We start from the raw sequence: 21,811 nt of genomic DNA, 5'->3' as shown, positions 1-21,811 counted from the left end.
TAAATAGGGCTGTAAATCAATTACAATATTTAATCACGAGTTATGACATGATTGTTCATGATTAATTTGCGATTAATCTGTTCAAAATGCACCTTAAAGGGAGATTTGTCAAGTATTTATCAACATGGGAGTGGGCAAATATGCTGCTTTATGCAAATGTATGTATATATTTATTATTGTAAATCAATTAACAACACAAAACAATGACAGATATTGTCCAGAAACCCTCACAGGTACTGCATTTAGCATAAAACAATATGCTCAAATCATAACATGTCAAACTGCAGCCCAACAGGCAACAACAGCTGTCAGTGTGTCAGTGTGCTGACTTGACTATGACTTGCCCCAAACTGCATGTGATTATCATAAAGTGGGCATGTCTGTAAAGGGGAGACTCGTGGGTACCCAGAGAACCCATTTACATTCACTGATCTGGAGGTCAGATATGGAGCGGGATTTAACCTCTTTCGCGACAAGCTAGTATAACATGGTTGGTATCAATGGATTCCTCAGGTTTTTCTAGTTTCATATGATATGCCAGTATCTTTACTCTACACCCAATATCGCAAGTTGTGTTAATGTGTTAAAGAAATTAGTGCCGTTAAAACAAATTAGTGTAACTTTGATAGCCCTAAAAATAAAAGATCAATAGTTGACGTCCGTGTATCGATACAATATTGCCACGCAAAATATTACGATACTATGCTGTATTGTTTTTTTCCCCCACCCCTAATATCACAACTCATCAGGAACTCTAATACTTTGTTAGAGACCTGATCTTTCTACCTTTTTGCCTCTGTACATACATCGAGTGGAGCCGTAAGGCCTTGCAATAATTGCACAATTTTTTGATGGAGTTGTGCTTCCTGCATACACTCACATCTTAGAATTGTGACAGAGTTCTTGTTGCATGCCTAATTTCTAATGCACAAACAGTGTGAAGACTGTGGTTTGCAGTCATGTGTGAGTCCAGGAAGCCTTGTGATGTCTGCTTTTTTTTGCTCCTCTTGGGAGCTGATGGTTTGTTTGTATGAAAAAGGTTCTCATACTCCAGGTTAATATGCAATTAACACATTTACTAATAGAGTTTTAATGTAACTTATTTAATTAGTCTTTGTTCCATTGCAACAGGATTACAGTCGGGAATCATTAAGATTTACCTATCAGGCACAGATTATTTAAGATAATGTAGAATGAAGTTTAGCAAACACAGAAGCTGTGCTCTACAGAGCAGAACTCTGTATCTGTTTTACATGAGACGGATATGACTCCACAGCGAGACAACTGAGAGAGATTCTTTTTATATTTTCTAAATTAAGACTTCTGGTGTTGAGACAAGTAAGTAAAGATGTAAAATGTGTTTGATTTTTAGGTTTACATGGGGATATTTTAGTGTTCATAATAATAAGCACAAGCCTTTTTGAACCTAAGAAACACAATAATAGGATGATTGCTACAAATGAAGATAAACTAATCTCTTATGCTGCTGAGAATAATAAGAGAATAATGTAATTTAAAATCTTTTGGAGTCATTGGTGATAAATAAAACTGCAAAATGAAGACACCTACTCAGTGTTACCTACAGGCCTTTTACAGGCAGGCATTTTTGTATATGCTCAAAGTAACCGTAGTAATTTATAGGAAAACAATACACAACTTTAAAGAGTTACATCTATATTCTTTTTATTATTATTATTTATTATATTTTTTTCATTTAAAAAAAGATATATATACATATATATATATACGGTATATACTGTATGTGAATACGGTATATATGTGTATACCGTGTATATATATATATATATATATGTATATATATGTATATGTATATGTATATATATCTATATATATGTATAGATATATTTATATATATCTATATATATATATATATAGATATATATACGTATATATATAGATATAGATATATAGATATGTATATATCTATATATCTATATCTATATATATATATAGATATATATGTATATGTATATATAGATATGTATATATCTATATATGTATATATATATATATATATATATATATGTATATATGTATATATAGATATGTATATATCTATATATGTATATATATATATATATATATATATATATGTATATATAGATATGTATATATCTATATATGTATATATATGTTCATTAGTTTATCTTTGCATGTAAACTATTAATTGAAAACCGTTAGTGTTTTTGAGAATCGGTACAGTATCACAAAACATAATATTGCGATACTCAATATTTTCGGACACCAGTAGTTGTTAAAAAGTAAAGGTAGAACATGACACTTAGAAGACATCATCCAGCCATGTACTGTATGTCCCACCTCCCCATCTGGTATATGTGTTGTATTGTGAACATTATCTGAACCTCTACCCCTCAGCCCCCCCTGAGAGCCCTAGATTTCAAAACAGGGGAAACGGTTATGAAATTCAGCGAGCACACTGTCAGGTCGAAAACAGTGCAGTCTGGGGGGGTTTGTGGTTTGAGTGGTGGACCTGTCTGGTACTCCAGATGTTAGTTTGGTAAAAATTGTTCTTAGACGGCTCCTGTTTGAGCTCTGCCCACTGAGGAAAAAACAAACATCATGCCATCTTGTTCATTTAGTAAATTTGGCCTTAGGTGTACATAGTTTGGCTTGTTCCACAAAGACAGTATATATCCGGAGACCTAATACAGTGGAGACCTAATACAGTGGTTCCCAAACTTTGTCACTTCTAAACTGTTGCAGATTAAACAACCCACCCCCATTTGATACGATTGTGTGACAGTGTCCCCCATCTGAGAGCATTTTTGCTTTTAGATGTTTTATTATGGAAAGTGTATAAAACCCATGACCAAAATAGTCATAAGAGAGATGAGATGAGATGAGATGAGATGAGATGAGAAAGATCTTTATTAATACCGATTGCTCAAAAATTACAACATAAGAATAAAAAACACAGAACAGAGAAATAAATATAAAGTGTATAATAAGTAATATTAACACTAGAGCCTAATAGAATAACAATAAAAATAAGGAGCAAATATGATTTAAAAAAGTTATTTTTATGAAACGGTCACTATATCTTGACAGTAGTGCGTGGGACAGATAATCTGAAATAAATCGTGTCCTCCGGTGTCCTCCGGTGTCCTCCGGTGTCCTCCGATGCTCCAAAAGGCATCTGCAGGATTTCACAGACCGGAGGAAAACAGCCAATCAGAACCGATCTGGAGCCTTGCCGTCTCTGAGCAGCTGTCAATCACTCGCAGCACTTATCAAATTTGATTCAATATTCTGTTACTGTAATGCCTATTTCTTGCATAAAATGTTTTCAGAAATATCTTGCAGTGTACTGTTTAGCTGTAAAATGAGAAAGTTTGTGACCCAGCCGCCATGTTGAGATCAGTTGAGGAAATACCAAGCACCGCCAGTGCACTACAAGATGTGTCTGAAAAACATCTGAGGGGAGAAATAGGCATTACAGTAACACAATATTGATTCATATTTGATCAGCGCTGCCTAGTTTGACCGTTTGATTGGAGTTTAGGAGGGATTGACAGCTGCTTCTGTTAAATTAACAGCCAATAGGAACGCTCTCTCTGAAATGACCTGTGATTGGCCAAAATCTCGCGTCACAGGCTAGATTTTTTTAAAGCCTGAAAGTCTAGTTTTCTCTCAGAACACTTGAATTACAATATGCTGAAAAGTTATTATGGAATTTTTGCCCTATGATGCCAAAAATATTCTGCCTATACTTCAGGTTTACGCAAGTTTTAATTATTAGGTTGTAGCGGCTCAGTTTTAAAGCTAAAGTGAAGATACTGGCATCATATGAAACTAAAAAACCTAAGAAATCTATTGTTACTGGTCCACTGCTTCTAATTTGAGCATTTTTTTTATGCTAAATGCAGTACCTGAAGGTTTCTGGACAATATTTGTCATTGTTTGGAGGTGGTATTTGATTTCCATTAATAAATATATACAGTACATGCATTTATATAAAGCAGCATATTTTTCCACTCCCATATTGATAAGAGTATTAAATACTTGACAAATCCCCCTTTAAAGTACAGTTTGAACTGATAAAAAATGGGCGTTACATTAACGTTACATTAACATTAACTGGTGATTGGTTGTTGTCAGCATTTTGAACATGCACATATGGAAAGCCATCTGCAGACATCTCCACTTGTCAACGGATAAGACGTCTTTATGAAAAGATTATCTGGGTCCCTCTTTATTTATTTATTTATTTAATATCTTTTATATCAAACGTGGGGACTGTCTGATGTGAAATTGAGGATTAGCATAAAAATTAGGGACAAGTCAATTTGGCACAGTGCCTCGCTGTCCCTTTGTCTAGCGGGGGCCAGCGTCAGGGCTGGAATGAGCAGTCTGGGGCCGTGTTTATTGTGCGGACAAAGAAGCCGGTGCAGACAGGGCGGTGCACAGTTAGCCCTCAGATTTTTTTTAGGGAGAACTTGTTCTGATTAAAGCCCCAGCAGGAGGAAATGAACGACATATACTGTAGGTCTCAGACAGTCACTCAAAATTCCTTATAACAGATCAGATTTTGGGGTTTAAGTTGATCTCATATGGTGCATGTACTGTAGGAAGGTCATGCTTGATTGCTTCTTGCATAGGGAAGTCAGTGCTCCAGTTCTTTCATGCTCTTTGCTGCAACATTTTGAACTTTTTTCTCTTTATTTTTGCAAGTTTTAACAGTACACTGATATGAATGTAATAGTTGTGCGATTAGATCAGGAGCAGCTCTGCAACACACTGTAGAAGAGGTGGACAAAACACCATGAATAACCGTACAAGGTAATGCAATCCAGTGCAATAGCCCCGCAACAAAAACTACCTTTCTAAAACATATTAGGTTCAGTTAGGTTGCAAACGTATTGACAACAGTGTGTCTTTTATTGTATGCTGTCAAGCTTTGGCTCAAAAAAGCCTTCATGTTATTGGCAGATGCCGGAGGTAACAGGTGCACCAATGCATTATGGTAAAAACTGGCCTTGCTCTTGTAACAAAGAGACCTCACATCCCTATTTTATGCTAATAGCTTACTTTCTACCTTGACATCCTTTTATGTTTTATCAAAAGTCATAGAAAAATGGGTAAAATGTTTTGTACACATGTCATTGGATTTGTGTGCAGCTGTCTGCATAGATCAGCACTTCTCTGTTTCAGTGTTAAACAGAGATCATATTCCTGAAACAGACTGCTTTTATATTGCCCTTTACATGTACATGACGCTCTAATCGATATGTTGAGAGATCTCTCAAGCCGCTGCCTTGCACTATTGTGCATTAACACAACTTTCGATTTTGTAGCAGGCTCAGTTTTAAAGCTAGAAGGAAGATACTGACATCATATGGAACTAGAAAACCTGAGGAATCCATTGATACCAACCATGTTATACTAGCTTGTCGCGAAAGAGGTTAAATCACGCTCCATATCTGACCTCCAGATCAGTGAATGTAAATGGGTTTTATGGGTACCCACGAGTCTCCCCTCTACAGACATGCCCACTTTATGATAATCACATGCAGTTTGGGGCAAGTCATAGTCAAGTCAGCACACTGACACACTGACAGCTGTTGTTGCCTGTTGGGCTGCAGTTTGCCATCTTATGATATGAGCATATTGTTTTATGCTGAATGCAGTACCTGTGAGGGTTTCTGGATCAATATCTGTCATTGTTTTGTGTTGTTAATTGATTTCAAATGATAATATTAGGGATGTGACTAAGAGAGGGCAATATGGGAAATACATCATATCACAATTTTTTTTCAAGCTGGTTTTAAAGACAATTTTGCAAGTTACTGAACATTATAACCAAACTAATTTCTCCATTAAAAAAAATCCAGCCCTATAAGCTAATAAAACATAAGGAAAAAAAATAACAGATCATTCAGGCCAAACAGATTTTAATCAAGTGTGCAATTCTGCAAAGTATGAACATTCTGTAATTTATCAATACAATATTCATGTCTTTTTTGTAAAATAATTAGTGGACTGTTCGTCATAATTCTTTTTTTTATTATTTGTGAACAAATATAATTAATGAAACATTATGTAAAAGTTTTCTGAATCTGCTCTTCTGATTCATAGAATATGATTTTACAGGACAAACATTTCCAGAATAATTAAATGTTCAGACGAAGGCTGTGATAAATAATAAAAATAATAATTTAACTAGTAATAATAATGGTCCAAAATTTCGTCAGAATTTAAGTCAAAAACCTTCAAATTTTCTTTGGGGAGGACCCCCAAACCCAATATCTCCTAGTACCTTTTATTCACTGTAGAAATTGATAATGTTTTTTTATCCTGCTGCATAATCTGTAGGAGCATCCTGACTGGGACACTGAATGAAGAGCTCACACACCTCAGCTCTGCTTGTATACCTGCCTGTCAGGCTGGCTGCTGATCATTCCAGACTAATAGACATCCTATAATATATGAGTGAGTGATGCTGTAGGCTACAAATAACACAGAAAGACACTTCAACTATTAACACTACAAACACACCACCATAACCCTATAACGTTCCAGTTGGAATATTATTGGAGTATAATAGGCCGACTATAGGAGATACCAATGCAAGAAGAAGATGCATAGCCCAAGTATGTATAACAATAAAATCACAGCTAATTATGACTGACACAGTTTAACATGCTTAAAGAAATAATCAATGACTAGGAATAAATCGCAAGAGATTGCGGATACCGGCCGATACACACACCAACCTAAATAAGGGGAGTACCTGCACTACTTATCTTTTCACCTCAAGCACTGGCTGTAGAGAGAAAGATGCTTGGTAGCGGGGGTTTGTGTGGATGTTTCTTTAGCCTAGCCAGCAGCCCCGCCCGGCATCCCCATTTCTGCTTCCTCTCTCTACGCCGCCTACGTTGCTTCTCAGAGCCAATAACAATCGACGTAGACCCCGGTGAACTGGAGATGTCCGCCGGTATGTTGTGCGTCCTTTGAAAGTCGCTTATAACGGCGGTACTGTGCTGTAATCCGACGTTGATTAAGTCTTGACGACTATACACATACTTGCCTGACAAAACTCGACGAGCAAATCCAGCATTCACACAAATAAGCACCAAACTAGGAAACAAAGAGCCGCTGTACTGAAGCGCGCCGCTAACTTGAAACTACCAGCAACTGCAACTGATAGAATGTACACTGTAGCACGGTTCTACGATCTCGCTGTAAAGGCAGATCGAAGAGACATTTTAATCGTTCACGATCAAATATCGTCATATCGCACACCCCGACGTGTGACGAGATTTAAGATTCAAGAGTTTTGTTTGTCACATACTCATACAGGATGTGCAGTTCACTCAGCTCACGATACTATACACCGTATTGGGTCACAATCTCGATACGATTCAATATTATACCACATAACCAAAACCACATAAATGAATGCTGAAGTCATTTTGTGGTGTTATTTCTCATGGTATGTGCTGTTGATTATGAAGGTTAATGAGTTTTTGTAGTGAGATAATCATAGGGAAAGTTGAAAACATCCGAGAAATGCTGTTTTTGATCAAACTTCTCGCACTAAGTTTAGCAGAAACCCGCTAATTGTTTGCTCAGAGCAGTTCAAAAGTGTTGAACATGTGCATAAGCTGTTTTTATTCCTCCCTGCTTGACTGGCCAGAGGCAAACTGACTACCGGTTGTTATGTCAGAGTCCCTCATGGGTGTCACCAGGAGAATTTACAGGAAATCCACCAATGTGTGTGTCATTGTCCCCACAGAACCCACAGGCTCACGCTCTGAGCGTATACAAAGGACACTTTTATCTAAGTGGAACACATACCTTAACTACTTGTTGTATTTCTCCTGCAGTGTGTGTCTAAAAGTGAACTGTGTAATTCTTTTAATCTTTGCTTCAAAGTTTATAGGTTTTCTTTGTTCCTGTGATACTTTTTACAGTGTAGAAATTTTTTCTACATTGTATAACATTTCATCTGTTATTGCAGCCATAATGAGATGTTTCACTTCTCTAAATCGTAGTGCTATCTAAAGGGTTATAGCCTTGTGAAAATATTTTTCTTCATATCCTGTCTGTTCTTTCAAAGTGGTTTCTACATAATTAAAGGAAGTTCTAATGCTGAGTAAGATTTCAAAAACTTAATTTGCGCACAGGAAAAAGTGTTCTTGTTCTACTTGATTGCATTAACTGCTCTGCCATAAAGTTTCATTATGATCATGAGACAACACATAGTTTGTAATGAACGGTATATATATAAATTAAACATATAATCAGAATTTAATTTTAAAAAATCCAAAACAATTTAGACCTAGCTGGTATAAATTTGTTTTGGATTTTTTTAAATTAAATTCTCAAATAATGACATCAGTACCAGTATCTCATCATTTTTTCATAAACTCATAACCATGGGAGTAGAACGGACATTGAACAGTTTTTGATTCATTTGAGTTGTACAGAAGAAAATGGTGATTGTTAGTTGTTATGGTGACAACGGAACACATATCAGTAAAATGTGATTGTAACTCGCTGGGAAGAAAAATGCTGTTCGTTGAAAAAAGGTGATAAATCCCAATATATCTTATCGCAATACTCATATACATATCACAAAAATGTTTAAAACCGTATCGTAAAAGATCGTATCGTGACTTAAGTATTGTGGTAATATCGTATCGTATCGTATCGTATCGTATCGCATCGCATCGCGGGGCCTCTGGGGATTCCCACCCCTACTAAATCATATTTTATTGCATTAACAGTTTTTATATCTATATATGATCTTAAGCTATTTGATAGTTGGTACAGTTGATAATGAAAAGTGTTCCCCATCAAAGAGATTAAGAAACCTATTAAATAAACTGAAGTATCATCATCATTGGGTCGTCCTCAGACGGGCTTTTCAGCGGAGCTTCCAGCTGTCTCAGTCCACCATACATCTGGCTAGCTCGCCAGCACTGTCCAGCATCTCTCCTCAGTACGTCCATGTGTGTTGGTGTGGGACGTCCCTGTGATCGATGCCCGTGCGTTGGTTCCCACAGCATCAGCATGCTTGCTGGGAGTTCTTGATGTCTTTGGCAGTGACCGAGAAGTCTCATTCTCCAGGCTGCCACTTTGTCACTTAGCCTCGGTAGTCCCTCGTACAGATGCTTGTTGGTAACATGCTCCTTCTGGTTCCATTAGATGGTAATTATGTTTAAATGTCACCGTAATATTTACACTGTGGAACTGTACTAGTGTTAGCATGGGTAATTTGAATAGGTCACTGCATGGGATATAAGTTCAGAGTTAACCACATACCCTTTGACACTTGTAACTGTAGGCTTACAGTAGATTGTCAGCGGGCCGAGGCTGCCTGGAAACGTTTCAAAGGTTTTTATGAAACTGTCTGAGTTTACACAGCACTGACTGTCTGCTGTGACATTTGACTGGCTTCATTTACTCTCTCTTCTGTTTTGTTTATAAGAAATGACAGCGAAGCTTCCCTCTCCGCCTTTGATGAATCACGCTTTCACTCATCAGCGAACCTTCCTAACATCACATTCTGAGGCACTAATTGTTCAGCCCATTTCAAGCTTTAAGATGAAAAAAGGCCAACTCCGGCTCTCAAACCATTCACCTAGTCTCTGTATTTGTTTCTTTGCTTTCATACAAAAACATAATCCGTCTATTGTTCCCGATCTGAATTTCTCCTCCCGTGGGAATTCTTCTCAGAGTAGCAGAAGCCAATTTCGGTCTGCTCCTTTACACTTAAAACAAGTATATCTCCAAAGACCTCAAATCCCTCCCTTCCATCTCTAAACCAAATGAAGTCATAAATCACTCCTCTATACATATCATGCTAATTAAGAGCAGGGCTCAGCTGCTCTTCTCCAGCGGAAGATGGAATAAAACGGCTCCATAATTATGTCAAAACAATGTGCACTCAACCTCCGCCACAGCACATTTGGAACGGCTGTGTGGAGATAAAGCATGTGGACTGACACCCAGGACTTAAAACACTTTGTCTGAAAGGGATTCAGTATTTTTGCTACTGCATAAAGTAAAGCCACTTCTCTGATTTTCTTATATTTTGAATACAGATTAAGTCTGTGCAGATGTAAAAAAAAAAAAATGAACAAATTAGATTTTAGGGGTCAGGTACTGTAGATTTCTTTCTTTTTTTTTCTAACCCTCTGAGACCCCGACTTTACTGTCTTTCAGAGGATGCACCGGGTTCAGTTTTAGAGCTAGAGTAAAGGTACAGATATCATATGAAACTAAGGAAAAACTGGCATGGCCATTTTCACAGGGGTCCCTTGACCTCTGACCTCCAGATATGTGAATGAAAATGGGTTCTATTGGTACCCACGAGTCTCCCCTTTTTTTTTATAGTGATGGGCAAAACTCTCGCTGTGTTTGAGCTTTGTCCTAAGTCGTTAAAGACCAGATGGCCAGCGCTTACACACGTGTAACTCTGCCGATATTGTATATATGTAAATCTGTAAACATATGCTCAACCTTCAGCCCTCACAGAATATACTAATCCCCACCAAAGAGCAGCACTATTTAAAAAGGACTCATCTGCAACCTTTTTTTCCTACAGAAAAGTATTCTCTAAATCCATAGTTTCAAAGCATTTACTGTCCACAGTCATTCAAAGTTGTCAGTCATTAGTCATATACAGTACTCGAAGTGTTTGTAAATGTGTCTCTTATTGAAAAACAAAGTTTAATATTAGTCCCAGTGTCACAGCTGGATCCATCTCCACCCTTTTATCTCCCCCTTAACAATACTCCGGATCCCGATAACCAATTATACCTCTTATGGCCTCTCAAATAACGTTAATCACTGATTAGGATTCCTTGTTCACAAAGAAGCTACTTAAAAGTAATTGCTCAATAAAGACAGGGGAAGTTGTCGTATTAAGTAGGTCTTCCTGCTGCTTCTCTCATTAGTGCTCACTCGGAGCTTTCAACTCCCTATTGTCACAAATGGAGCCAGCTTCATTCACGGCACAGTAGCCGTTCTAACTCTGCCTGGTTCACACTGCTTTGACATAACATGACGGCGTAAGCACCGTGCAAACCTGCAGAACAGAAAGTGCTTGGAAGCTCAAACACGTGTTGGTTTTAGATTTATTAGAAATAGCAGAAATATTGGGTGACGCACATGGGATAAAGCTTCCACGGACTACAGCAGAGACCCAGGGTTGGAGTCCCGCTGGCGGTACGACCGAGACTTGGTCATATTTTTCAATAAATACAGTTAGCTGCGTTTAAAGGGGAACTACGTCTATTTTCAAAATTCATACATGTTATTCCTATGGTCTAAGACAGTCCACAAAATATGAATAAATTTGAACAGCTTTCTCCCAAATCCCAAAACTAGAGAGCTAAAACTCAAACTTGTGGTATCATAGCGTATCATGTCTGGACCTGCTCCATAGACCTAATGAATAGGGAGAGATGTTCTAGATCAATGATTCTCAAAGTGGGGTCCGGGGACCCCCAGGGGTTTGTGGCACTCTACCCGGGGGTGTGTGAAAAGTTTTCAAATTCAATCATTTAAATGATCATGTAATTATTTTTTTTTACAAAAGGGTTCATAGTTAAACAAATAATATTTCGATTAACCTTGTTTTACGCAACCTTGTTATGCTTGTTACGTAATGTTATGTAAGAAAGTCTGCTAAGGGCACTTGCTATTTATTGACATAGTTCCGTTCCGTTGTTACGTTATTTAACACAAACCATTATCTTCTTTCCAAGTAGATTTGTTGCCTAAACCTAACCAATCGTTTCACAACGTTAACCACGTAGCATTGTGCATTTCTGCCAGCATGATACGAGGCTGATATGAATTGTACTTATGAAACGTTGTTTTGGTTTGGAAACATTGACATTCAACGTATCCTGTGGTTTGCAAAAATGTACAATACCAAAGTTTTCTGCCGACTGGGTTGGTAGTGGTTCATTGATTACTTTCTAATCTAACAAATGTATAACTCTTAGAATCTGCAAATATGTTTAATACATGTCTAATATCTTTCTAATACATTTCTCTTGTGTTGTTCTTTTTCATAACTATAGTAGTGTAAAAAAATAGGCTGCGTCAAATTATTCCAAGGGACATCCAGTACATAAGGGGGTCCCCGGTATGTTCTCTATCTTGTAACGGGTCCTTGGCTGAAAAAAGATTGAGAATCTCTGTTGTAAAAGACACTGAGAGCACCCAGGGGAACGTTCTGATTATATAGGTACATTCCTTCTTTCACAACTAACAACACTGCAATAGAATAAAGCTCATTTGTATCATTCATTTTGTATAAAAAAGAAAACAAACATTCTGTGGGTCCATGAAATTAGTCTCCCATTCATTGTCTATGGAGCAGCTCCAGACTTACTTCTCTATTTTCAGGCTTTGAGAAAGAGGAGCTCATGTTCAGATATATTGACTGAACTTTCCTAAACCATGGAAATAACATATTTGAATTCTTAATTTAGGTGGTGTTCCCCTTTAATGGTGGGAAGCCAGTGACGGTTTTTGCCTCGACTCGTACTGATTGGTTTGAAACAGGCTTAAATGCTATTTCTGTCTTTTTCTTTGATTTCTTGTGTATCTATTTGCATCTTTTTCACCCTAACCTATGAATGAGGGTCATCCCTTTCAGTTCCTACAGACTGTCACAATTCTAAGAGTTTTTCCCCCAGATATTGTGTCACGGTTTCACTGTAGTTGAGAGGAAAGAAGGTCCTCTTTTGATGAGGACATAAAATAATGCTGGTAAAAGAAAGAGAAGTGGCGAGAAAACACAGATGACCTATTATTAAAAGTGTTTGCGTTTGCACTGGACATTTTATTTTTTTCTTTTCTTTTATTTTGGGAAAATAAGTTTCTTCAGTATTTAGATTTTTTTTGTCAGATTTTCACCCATTTCGTCAGACTCTGAACAACCACCATGTTTGTTAAAGTTTCTTTTTTTGCTTTAATACGGATCCACATTGAAACAATTAGTTTCTTTCCTCTTGCCTCACTCTCTTTTTTTTAGACCAGTCTTTAAGTCGCCTACATAGAGAAATTGTTGTTTAAATATCAATAACATTAACTGAAGACAAAAGCATCAAATTGATAATTAAAGATATCCTGGAATTTTTTACCACCAGTAGTGCTATGGTGTAATATTTTTATGAGTGGGCCGCCCCCCGTGTTGTTTGCATCATGCATGAGGATGCACATGTAGAAGCACACACGCGACGCCGTTAACATGCAAAGAAGTGGTGCAATGTGCAAGTGCATTTTGGTGAATAACGTTGAATGTAAACATAACTCAGCTTGCACCTTTCGGTTGCAGCTTTAATTGTTTGGTTTGTTTTGCTGTGTGATAATTGTTCATCCACAGCTATTTAGATTTGTACACATTGCCAGTGTGAGTTACTGTGTTGAAACTGCATGTGATTATCATAAAATGAGCATGTCTGTAAAGGGGAGACTCGTGGGTACCCATAGAACCCATTTTCATTCAGATATCTTGAGGTCAGAGGTCAAGGGACCCCCTTAAAATGGCCATGCCAGGTTTTCCTCACCAAAATTTAGTGTACGTTTGGAGCGTTATTTAGCCTCCTTACTTACAAGTTATGACATGATTGGTACCAATGTTGTTATAGTTTCTAGTTTTCTAGTTTCATGTAATACCAGCATCTTCCCTGTAGCTTTAAAACTGACCCTGCAACAACCTAAACATCGCAAGTTGCGTTAAAGAAATTAGTGGCATTAAAGCAACTTTGCGTTAACACGTTATTATCGTGTTAACTTTGACAGCCCTAGTACAAATGTAAAGATCTTTTGATCACCAGTGATGTATTTTCAAAGTCAGATAATTCCTTTTATAGTAGAATGTTAAATTCTGGAAATAAGCTGTAACATTACATGCCACCTAATTGAAAAGGCTTCTATTAAACCACTGTTTTTTTGCTGACCCTGAATCAGCCATAAAACAACTTCAAGGTTGAGTGCAGGCGTTTATAAGAGAACTTGGAAGGATTACAGGGAATACAAACACTACTAGTGATTGTGTTTTACATTAGCACATTAACACATTTCACTCCTGAATGACTGGCATATTTACAGATGCTAGAAAAATAAGGTTGAGGGGAGGAAAGATCCTTTCAGCAAAGATGCTTAATGACCCATGTTCCAGCTCCAAGTCTTTGCTTTCCACCGCTCCACATCCAGAAGACCTTTTCAATAAAACATGCGTCTCTGTAACATTTACAACTCTTGTGTTTCCTGAAATGAGAAATCCAAAACATCTTTGATGTTCGAGAGAAATGTACATGAGAGTTAATGTTTTAATTCTCTGTAAGCCACAAGTTACAAGTGACTTCCATTCTGGCAAAAAGGATCGGTGCGGGAGGGGAGGGAGGGACTGGGGCAGAACCTTGTTGTCGAGCAGCATATTTTATTTCCTCTCCCATAGGTTTAGAGGAGCTGTTACACTCTGGAGTTTCAGCGGAGGTCACAAGGTTATTATATAAACAATTCACATGGAGGCCCTCAAGCACCCAGAGGGAATGTTTAATGCAATGCTCACAATTTCTGAAATGTTGCAATGCTCAAGATGCAGACACGTGTCCAATTTTAACCATCCTGCATTATCTCCCTGTCTTCCTTTTTTTCTTCTTCTTCTTCTTCTTTCGGCTGTTTTGTCAAGGCAACTGTGAACCACGCTTAATTAATTTGGTCAGCTGCCTTGGATAAACTACATTGATGACATCAATTAGATTCTAATGAAAACAGATAAAAGCCATGGAAAGCAAATGGAATTTCTGAACAGGACTCATCAAAGTCTTAGCATTGGAACAAATTCCCATTACGTCTCATAAAAGCCTTTAATTTGCAAAGCTCATGTCTGGTTTGGTACTTAGAAGTACATGGTCAAATGATTCAGTCTTAAATCCGGTGCCAAGAGAAGCCAAATCAAAATTTAATTTGGCACGTAACTCCTTATCCTGTCTGAAACATGTGGTTGGATGCAATCCTTGGATTAGCGTGGACTTTAGAACTACAAATTTGGCTTGTTCCTCCTCCTCTGGCAGAACAAACACCTAGTCCAACCCATTTGTAACACAACATTTACATTTCCAATCTCCGGGAAAAGAAACACACGCTTACTCCAGATTAGTACTTCTTAGTTAACCAAATTGCTCCAATAATGTGTGTCAATCCATTGACGTGGGATGACGAAGCTCCATTTCTTTGTCTCGTTCTCTCTCTCTCTCTCGTTCTCTCTCTCTCTCTCTCTCTCTCTCTCTCTCTCTCTCTCTCTCTCTCTCTCTCTCTCTCTCTCTCTCTCTCTCTCTCTCTCTCTCTCTCTCTCTCTCTCTCTCTCTCTCTCTCTCTCTCTCTCTCTCTCTCGAATATCTGGTTGGATTTTACGGTTCAAAAATTTGACACATTTTTATGATTAATTCTAATTTCTCAGCATTTTGTACGGATGCTGGTTTAAACAAATGGTGCATTGTATCTTTCAGACAACTGGATATCTTGGTTCACTGTGTTTTAATGTCATAAATATCAATCAGATCCTGATGAGTGTTTGCAGGACCTGAATGGTAAATGACACGGTACAAAATATGCACACATACAGTATTATATGTTCTTAAGGTGCTCTATGATATTCAGAGAATTAATAGAGCAGCAAACAACTATTGTCTATGTAAAGATATAGAGGAGTAATGTCTACCTGAGTAGAGAATGAAGTCTCTCTCCCTCTGTGTGTGTCCTAATCCGAGTTTCTCCTTACTTTGTTGACACAGCCGGGCTGTGAGCGTGCCCCCCTTGCTAGCTCACGGTTGCCGCTCTGCACTGCTCTCATACGGCGGTTACAGCTGATAACGCCGTCCCGACCGACGGTACTGTTGCGGAAGTGTAGGGCCTACCCTCCGGTTACCCCCAGATTAACATTGTTAGCTCTGTCAGCAGTGTTGTCTTGTTTTCACTGTTAGTGCTGTTAGTTTTGAGCCGCCGGCTCAGCCGTCACGGCAATAGGCAATGGAAATGCTCCCAACCTCGCATTTAGCACTGTTAAACTTAAAGGGACTCTATGTAAGAATCAGAAATTGCTTGTTAACAGTGACACCTGAAACCCCCCCCCCCGCCCCCCCCCATCACTGTATATTTCACATGCTTGGCAGTAATGTTAGCTGATGTTGATCCGAGTCTGAGTTGTGGTAGGGCTGGTTGTTTGTTGGCGTTAGCGGACTTTATTTCTAACTGAAGGAGGGCTGTCAATCAATTAAAACATTTAATTGCGATTAATCGCTTGATTGCCGATAGTTAATCGTGATTAATTGCACATTTTTTTATCAGTTCAAAATGAACATTAATGGGAAACTTGTCAAGTATTTAATACTCTTATTAACATGGCTGTAGGAGCTAAAGTCCAATACTGTAGCTACTGAGGTGATTAGCCCTGGACTGACGCGCTTTTCGCTGTAGATGTTACCTTCTGTTGCATGTTGTGCTGTACAAAAGTGATCCTCAGGCCGCTCGTTGGTTTTACAATAATAGTTCATTTATTCCTAATATGGTCTTAAAGAAGCAAGTCCAGTTACCATAGCAACGAGTACACAATAATAACACGGCAAACAATTCAGCGTCCCTGCGCTCAAAAACCATTTGCCCTTCCGGGCTAAACCCTGATGCCAACAACACACCTCCTTACCTATATACCCGTGGCTGGGTCAATCAATTAATACAGTGCCACCTAGTGTTCGTAAAAGTGAATTACATCCCAACCTCAGTATGCCAGCATCATGTTTTGGCTCTTACAATGGCAGTGGACAAATATGCTATTTTATGCAAATGTATGTATATATTTATTATTGTAAATCAATTAAAGACACAAAACAATGCCAGATATTGATCCAGAAACCCTCACAGGTACTGCATTTAGCATAAAACAATATGCTCCAATCACAACATGTCAAACTGCAGCCCAACAGGCAACAACAGCTGTCAGTGTGTCAGTGTGCTGACTTGACTATGACTTGCCCCAAACTGCATGTGATTATCATAAAGTGGGCATGTCTGTAAAGGGGAGACTCGTGGGTACCCATAGAACCCATTTACATTCACTGATCTGGAGGTCAGAGGTCAAGGGACTCCTTTGAAAATGGCCATGACAGTTTTACCTCGCCAAAATTTAGTATGGAGTGTGATGTATCCTCCTTCACTACGAGCTAGTATGAGATGGTTGGTACCGATGGATTCATTAGGTTTTTTAGTTTCATATAATACCAGAATCGTCACTCCAGCTTTAAAACTGAGCCCGCTACAATCTAAAAGTTGCAAGTTGTGTTAATGCGTTAAAGAAATTAGTCGCGTTAAAATGAATTAATGGTATTACCTTTGACAGTTGTAAAACTTTAAGTTGTAAAACTCCAGCTTTTGTGGCTATGGTAGCCAACATCATATCTACAGCTGGAAAGGACTCTTTTGATCTTTACCCATTCATACCCGTTTTCTTTATTTGTTGTAGTTTCCACAAATACAAAAGGGTAAATTTTACAATATACTGCTCTGTATGTTACACACTTCTACACAACATCACACACACAAAATGTCACTTTCATATCTATGTTTTTTTGAATGGATGGACGTGGGTGCACAGGGATGTGTGTGTTCACATTCTCCACACATCGTCATGCAGGAACTCAAGCAGATCCATTCACATACGTATATACACAGTAACCTCATTTAATCTTCCTGTGTAATATAACCATGAGCACACAGAGCATCATGTGAACTGTCCACTGTCTCGTTATGTGAAGGAGTTGATATGGTTCACTTCATCCAGAGATTTTTACCAAATGTTTTTGAACTGTTTCGTTAGTTTTTGTTTCTTGTTGTTTTCTGCACCCGTCACATTAGTTATTGAGAATGTACATAAACTGATACAAATAAGTTCTATTGCGTGTTAATTCAGTAGTGCATTGTCTGTTCTTTTAGAATTGTGACAGTTTGAATGTAGGAAAAAAGGGGAAGTATTTAATAAGCTGTTTTTGTTTCTCTTGGTGTGTATCTGTGTGTGTCCATCCCAGCGGACTACCCTCCCCCTCCACCACCTGCGGGAGAGTCAACTGGCTTCTCGACATCCCCTGGTTCCTTCCCTCCTCCTCCAACGGTGAACTCATTTGATTATCAGGTGAGGGAAAGTGTTATTGTATTAAATGTTCTTGGTTGTCAGTATCTCTCGAAGAGTCGGCACAGAAAGCAAAGACGGCCCCGAGCTCTACACTGAGTTCATGTACCAAGTCCAGCAAAACTGTGTGTCCATTTGAGTTGTAGCCAACTGCAGAAAGCGTCCAGCTCCAGATGCTGCCTGGAGCCAACCACCCTGACTCGAGGACCCACACATAAACACACTTTCTTCAGCTCTCAGAGCTCTAATGCAGGAAGGATAGAAGGCTGACACCTATTGGTGGAGCCTGGTCACTTTTCTCTGCCTTGCTGGCCATAATACCCACAGGCGTTAGTCCCTCCCGGGATATCTGGCCTCTGCGATCTGACCGACACTCTCAGCAATTGACCTCTGCTGCGAAATCCTCCAAGTGCTTCACATTCCTTCCAAGCCCCTCTCTTGATCTGACCACTTTTTTATCCTAAATGAATGCTTCCTTTGTAAGTCTAGAGACAGACGTCATTTAAATAAGTTATGCGATGCGTGTAAATTCATCGCTCTTCCCACACAAACTGTATACATAGAAGACTGCATCCTGGTGGATTAGCTCTATATGTCTTCATGTGGTGTTATGACCTCGATGTAAACTACCTCTCGTAGTAATACAAATATTTGAAAGGTGCAGTACAACGACAGTTCCAGCTCTGGATTTCATTCAACCGAGAGGAATGTTAGGCTAAGCCAATCAGCAGAGCTGCTTTCTCTTAACACATTTAGAATAGGCTGAGCAGTTATACATTGAATAAGCCATCAACAAAATGCACTTCTCATATTAGAAATCTGTGCAGCAAATCATTAGATCCCCAAACATCCACAAATCTGCTATTGTTCATTTTATGAAGTCCCAGATCACTTTGAGTTAAATTACAAAGGTCATGTTTTCACCGGGGCTCTGCCAGCCTCACTTTTATAATACCAGGGGTCTCAAGTATAACCATTGCATATGCACAAAACAGGGCCTGAAATATACGTACGCCACTTCCCATGCAAAAGCTGTGATCTATAAAAACAAAGTTGACGGGAGAATGTGCACACCTGTACGGAAACTGTGACCCATGCGTACGCACATTATGGAGGCAGGGGAAACTGGCAACACAGATGGTGAGGTGGGGATTTGAAGCCAGATTGTGGAAATGAAATGTGAGAGACATTTTTATAATGATGCCTCTCACACATTTCACTTCATACATACAGCCACTTTATCATTTTTCTAAACATTCAAACCAGCAGGGTTATTTGTGCTCATGCTAATGAGCCCAACTATTCCATGAGCACCTTTCAATTGTAAAACAATATATAGAGCTTAAACACATCATAGTGTTCATCAATGGCACCTAGGGCTGGCCATATATCGATATTATATCCATATCATGATATGAGACTAGATATTGTCTTAGATGTTTGGATATGGTAATATGGCATAAGTGATGTCTTTTCCTGGTTTTAAAGGCTGCGTTACAGTAAAGTGATGCATTTCTCTGAGCTGACCAGGCTGTTCTATTATTTGCCTTTACTCACTTAGTCATTATATCCACATTACCGATGATTATTATATATATATACCGATAGTCAGCCTTACAATTCAGTTCAATTTATTTTTATATAGCGTCAAATCATAACAGAAGTTATCTCGAGACACTTTTCATATAGAGCAGGTCTAGACCGTCCTATATACCGTTGCGATGTCGATATCGAAGTATTTGATCAAAGATATGGAGATATTTCATTTTCTCCATCTCCCAGCCCTAATGGCACCTCCTGTTAATGTCACTGCCATTTCTGTCACCATTTCTCTTCTTCTGAACAGTATCAACAGTAGAAGTCAAAGATATTTGAGGCCTGAAATTACATAAGAAATGAAGTGCTTAATTAGTTTTAAAAGTGCTTTACTGTTTCCATCTGTGACTTTTCTTCTCCTATCGTATTGGCTGTAGAATCACCCTGGCCATGCAACTTAATTCCTTAATACACCACTGGTATCTTAATTATGTGTCCTGCAGCCAGAGCAAAACTCTTTAACTGCAGGCGCCGTTCAGAAAGAGGGATAGATATCAATCAAAATGTCTTTGTATCTTGTTCTCTGTGCCTCAGTGGAGAACGCTGAATGAATAAATCAGTGTTTGAATGGTATTTCCTCAGAAGAAAGCAGAACTATTCTCTTGTCTTTATCGCCCCGGCTGTGAGAGATGTCTGGATTATGACATGTTAATGCCGAAACCTTTAGCAGGAGAGAGGAAGACGAAAGCAGCTAGTTCTCATCCCGGATGGTGTCCACATTATGAAGCCCTACACGGCGAATTCCAACACATCACAAAGAGCGCAATGTGTCCTTTCATCCTCCTCGTTATCCCTGTTAAATAAGTTTGCCTGTTTTTTTTTTTTTCTTTTGTTGATTTGAGACAAGCCATTAGTGTGTTGCTTTGTTTACCCCCTCTCATGATAGCCTTAGATGTTTTTAAGCAGCAGCTCTGCTCCAAATGGAGGCAAGCCCTGCCTGTAATAGATTGTGACAGGTAATCCAAACACATAACATTAGAATAAGAAGCAGTCACTGATCCAGCCAACTCAAAAAGCCCCCGCAGGCAATTGCAAGAAGTCTTCTTGCAGTTGCAGCATAGTTCAGAAGACTAAAAATATATCGGTCATTCCGTGGAGAAATTCCCGGGAATTTTTGTAGAAACCCAAGTGTCACTAACGGTCAAATCATTTTAGCTACTTTCCAGATTTTTTGTGCAACAGTTTTGTTATATTCTGTGTCTTTGTGTTTTCTCTGAGGTGAAACTTAAAAAATGTAGATGAATAAATCAGCGAGCTGGAGCAATCCTGTTACTGACACTTTCAAGCCTCCTCTGATAATAAACTACTTATATAAAAATCACAGCAATTCTTATCATCCTTTTTTAGGGCGAATGTTTAAAATATGGAATAAAAAATATCAGACTTTAATTCTAAAAAAGATGACCTTTTTGTTTGAAATACTGCTGGATGAGATTGTGATGAATAATGCATGAAGAATGAAATACTGTAAATCCAAGTGTGCTGAAAAGCAGGAGGTGAATAGTGCACTGCTTTATGAAAGTCGTCTTTCAGACAATACATTGCTTCTTATTTCTCACCGCATTTCTCTCAGGGAGAAGTCTCTGCTATTGATGTGTGGCTTTCAAAAGGATTTTCTTAGGTCAAGGTGAAGCATGAACTCAGAAAGTGTAATCCAAAAGGGTGAAATAAAGCAGGAGAGAATGTCTCTGAGCGGCACAGAGTCAGAAGAATTACTCGTCATTGATGATTATCTGTCCTAAACTTTTGAGTGCAACTAAACAAAGTAACTTAACTAAGTGCCATTACAGGCTGTTTTAGTAAGTTGGCTCTCTGTATTTTACTCCCAGATGAAAGGACCAGAGAAGACCCTGGAGGAGAGACGCTCCAGTCTGGACGCTGAGATCGACTCCCTCACCAGCATCCTGGCAGACCTGGAGAGCAGCTCGCCCTACAAGCCACGGATCACTCAGGTATAAGACCAGCACAACTTTACACCTGTACACACAGATATACACAGACACTCAGAAAATACGTACATTT

General features: G+C 38.6%; 1 protein-coding gene across 7 annotated transcripts in view; it reads left to right on the top strand.

Moving 5' to 3' along the window:
* Positions 1 to 21,811, top strand: part of lpp (LIM domain containing preferred translocation partner in lipoma) — a 231,385-nt gene that overhangs the window by 84,296 nt on the left and 125,278 nt on the right. For all 7 annotated transcript variants that reach the window (XM_074636656.1, XM_074636655.1, XM_074636659.1 and 4 more), the window contains 2 exons: positions 18,093 to 18,196; positions 21,619 to 21,741. In XM_074636656.1, the coding sequence (XP_074492757.1) occupies positions 18,093 to 18,196; positions 21,619 to 21,741 (227 nt within the window). The remainder of the gene's footprint in view (positions 1 to 18,092; positions 18,197 to 21,618; positions 21,742 to 21,811) is intronic.

Source organism: Sebastes fasciatus, chromosome 5 (assembly GCF_043250625.1).
Source record: "Sebastes fasciatus isolate fSebFas1 chromosome 5, fSebFas1.pri, whole genome shotgun sequence".
NCBI lineage: Eukaryota > Metazoa > Chordata > Actinopteri > Perciformes > Sebastidae > Sebastes > Sebastes fasciatus.
Note: the sequence above shows the minus strand (reverse complement) of the source record. Positions and strands in the feature narration are given on the sequence as shown.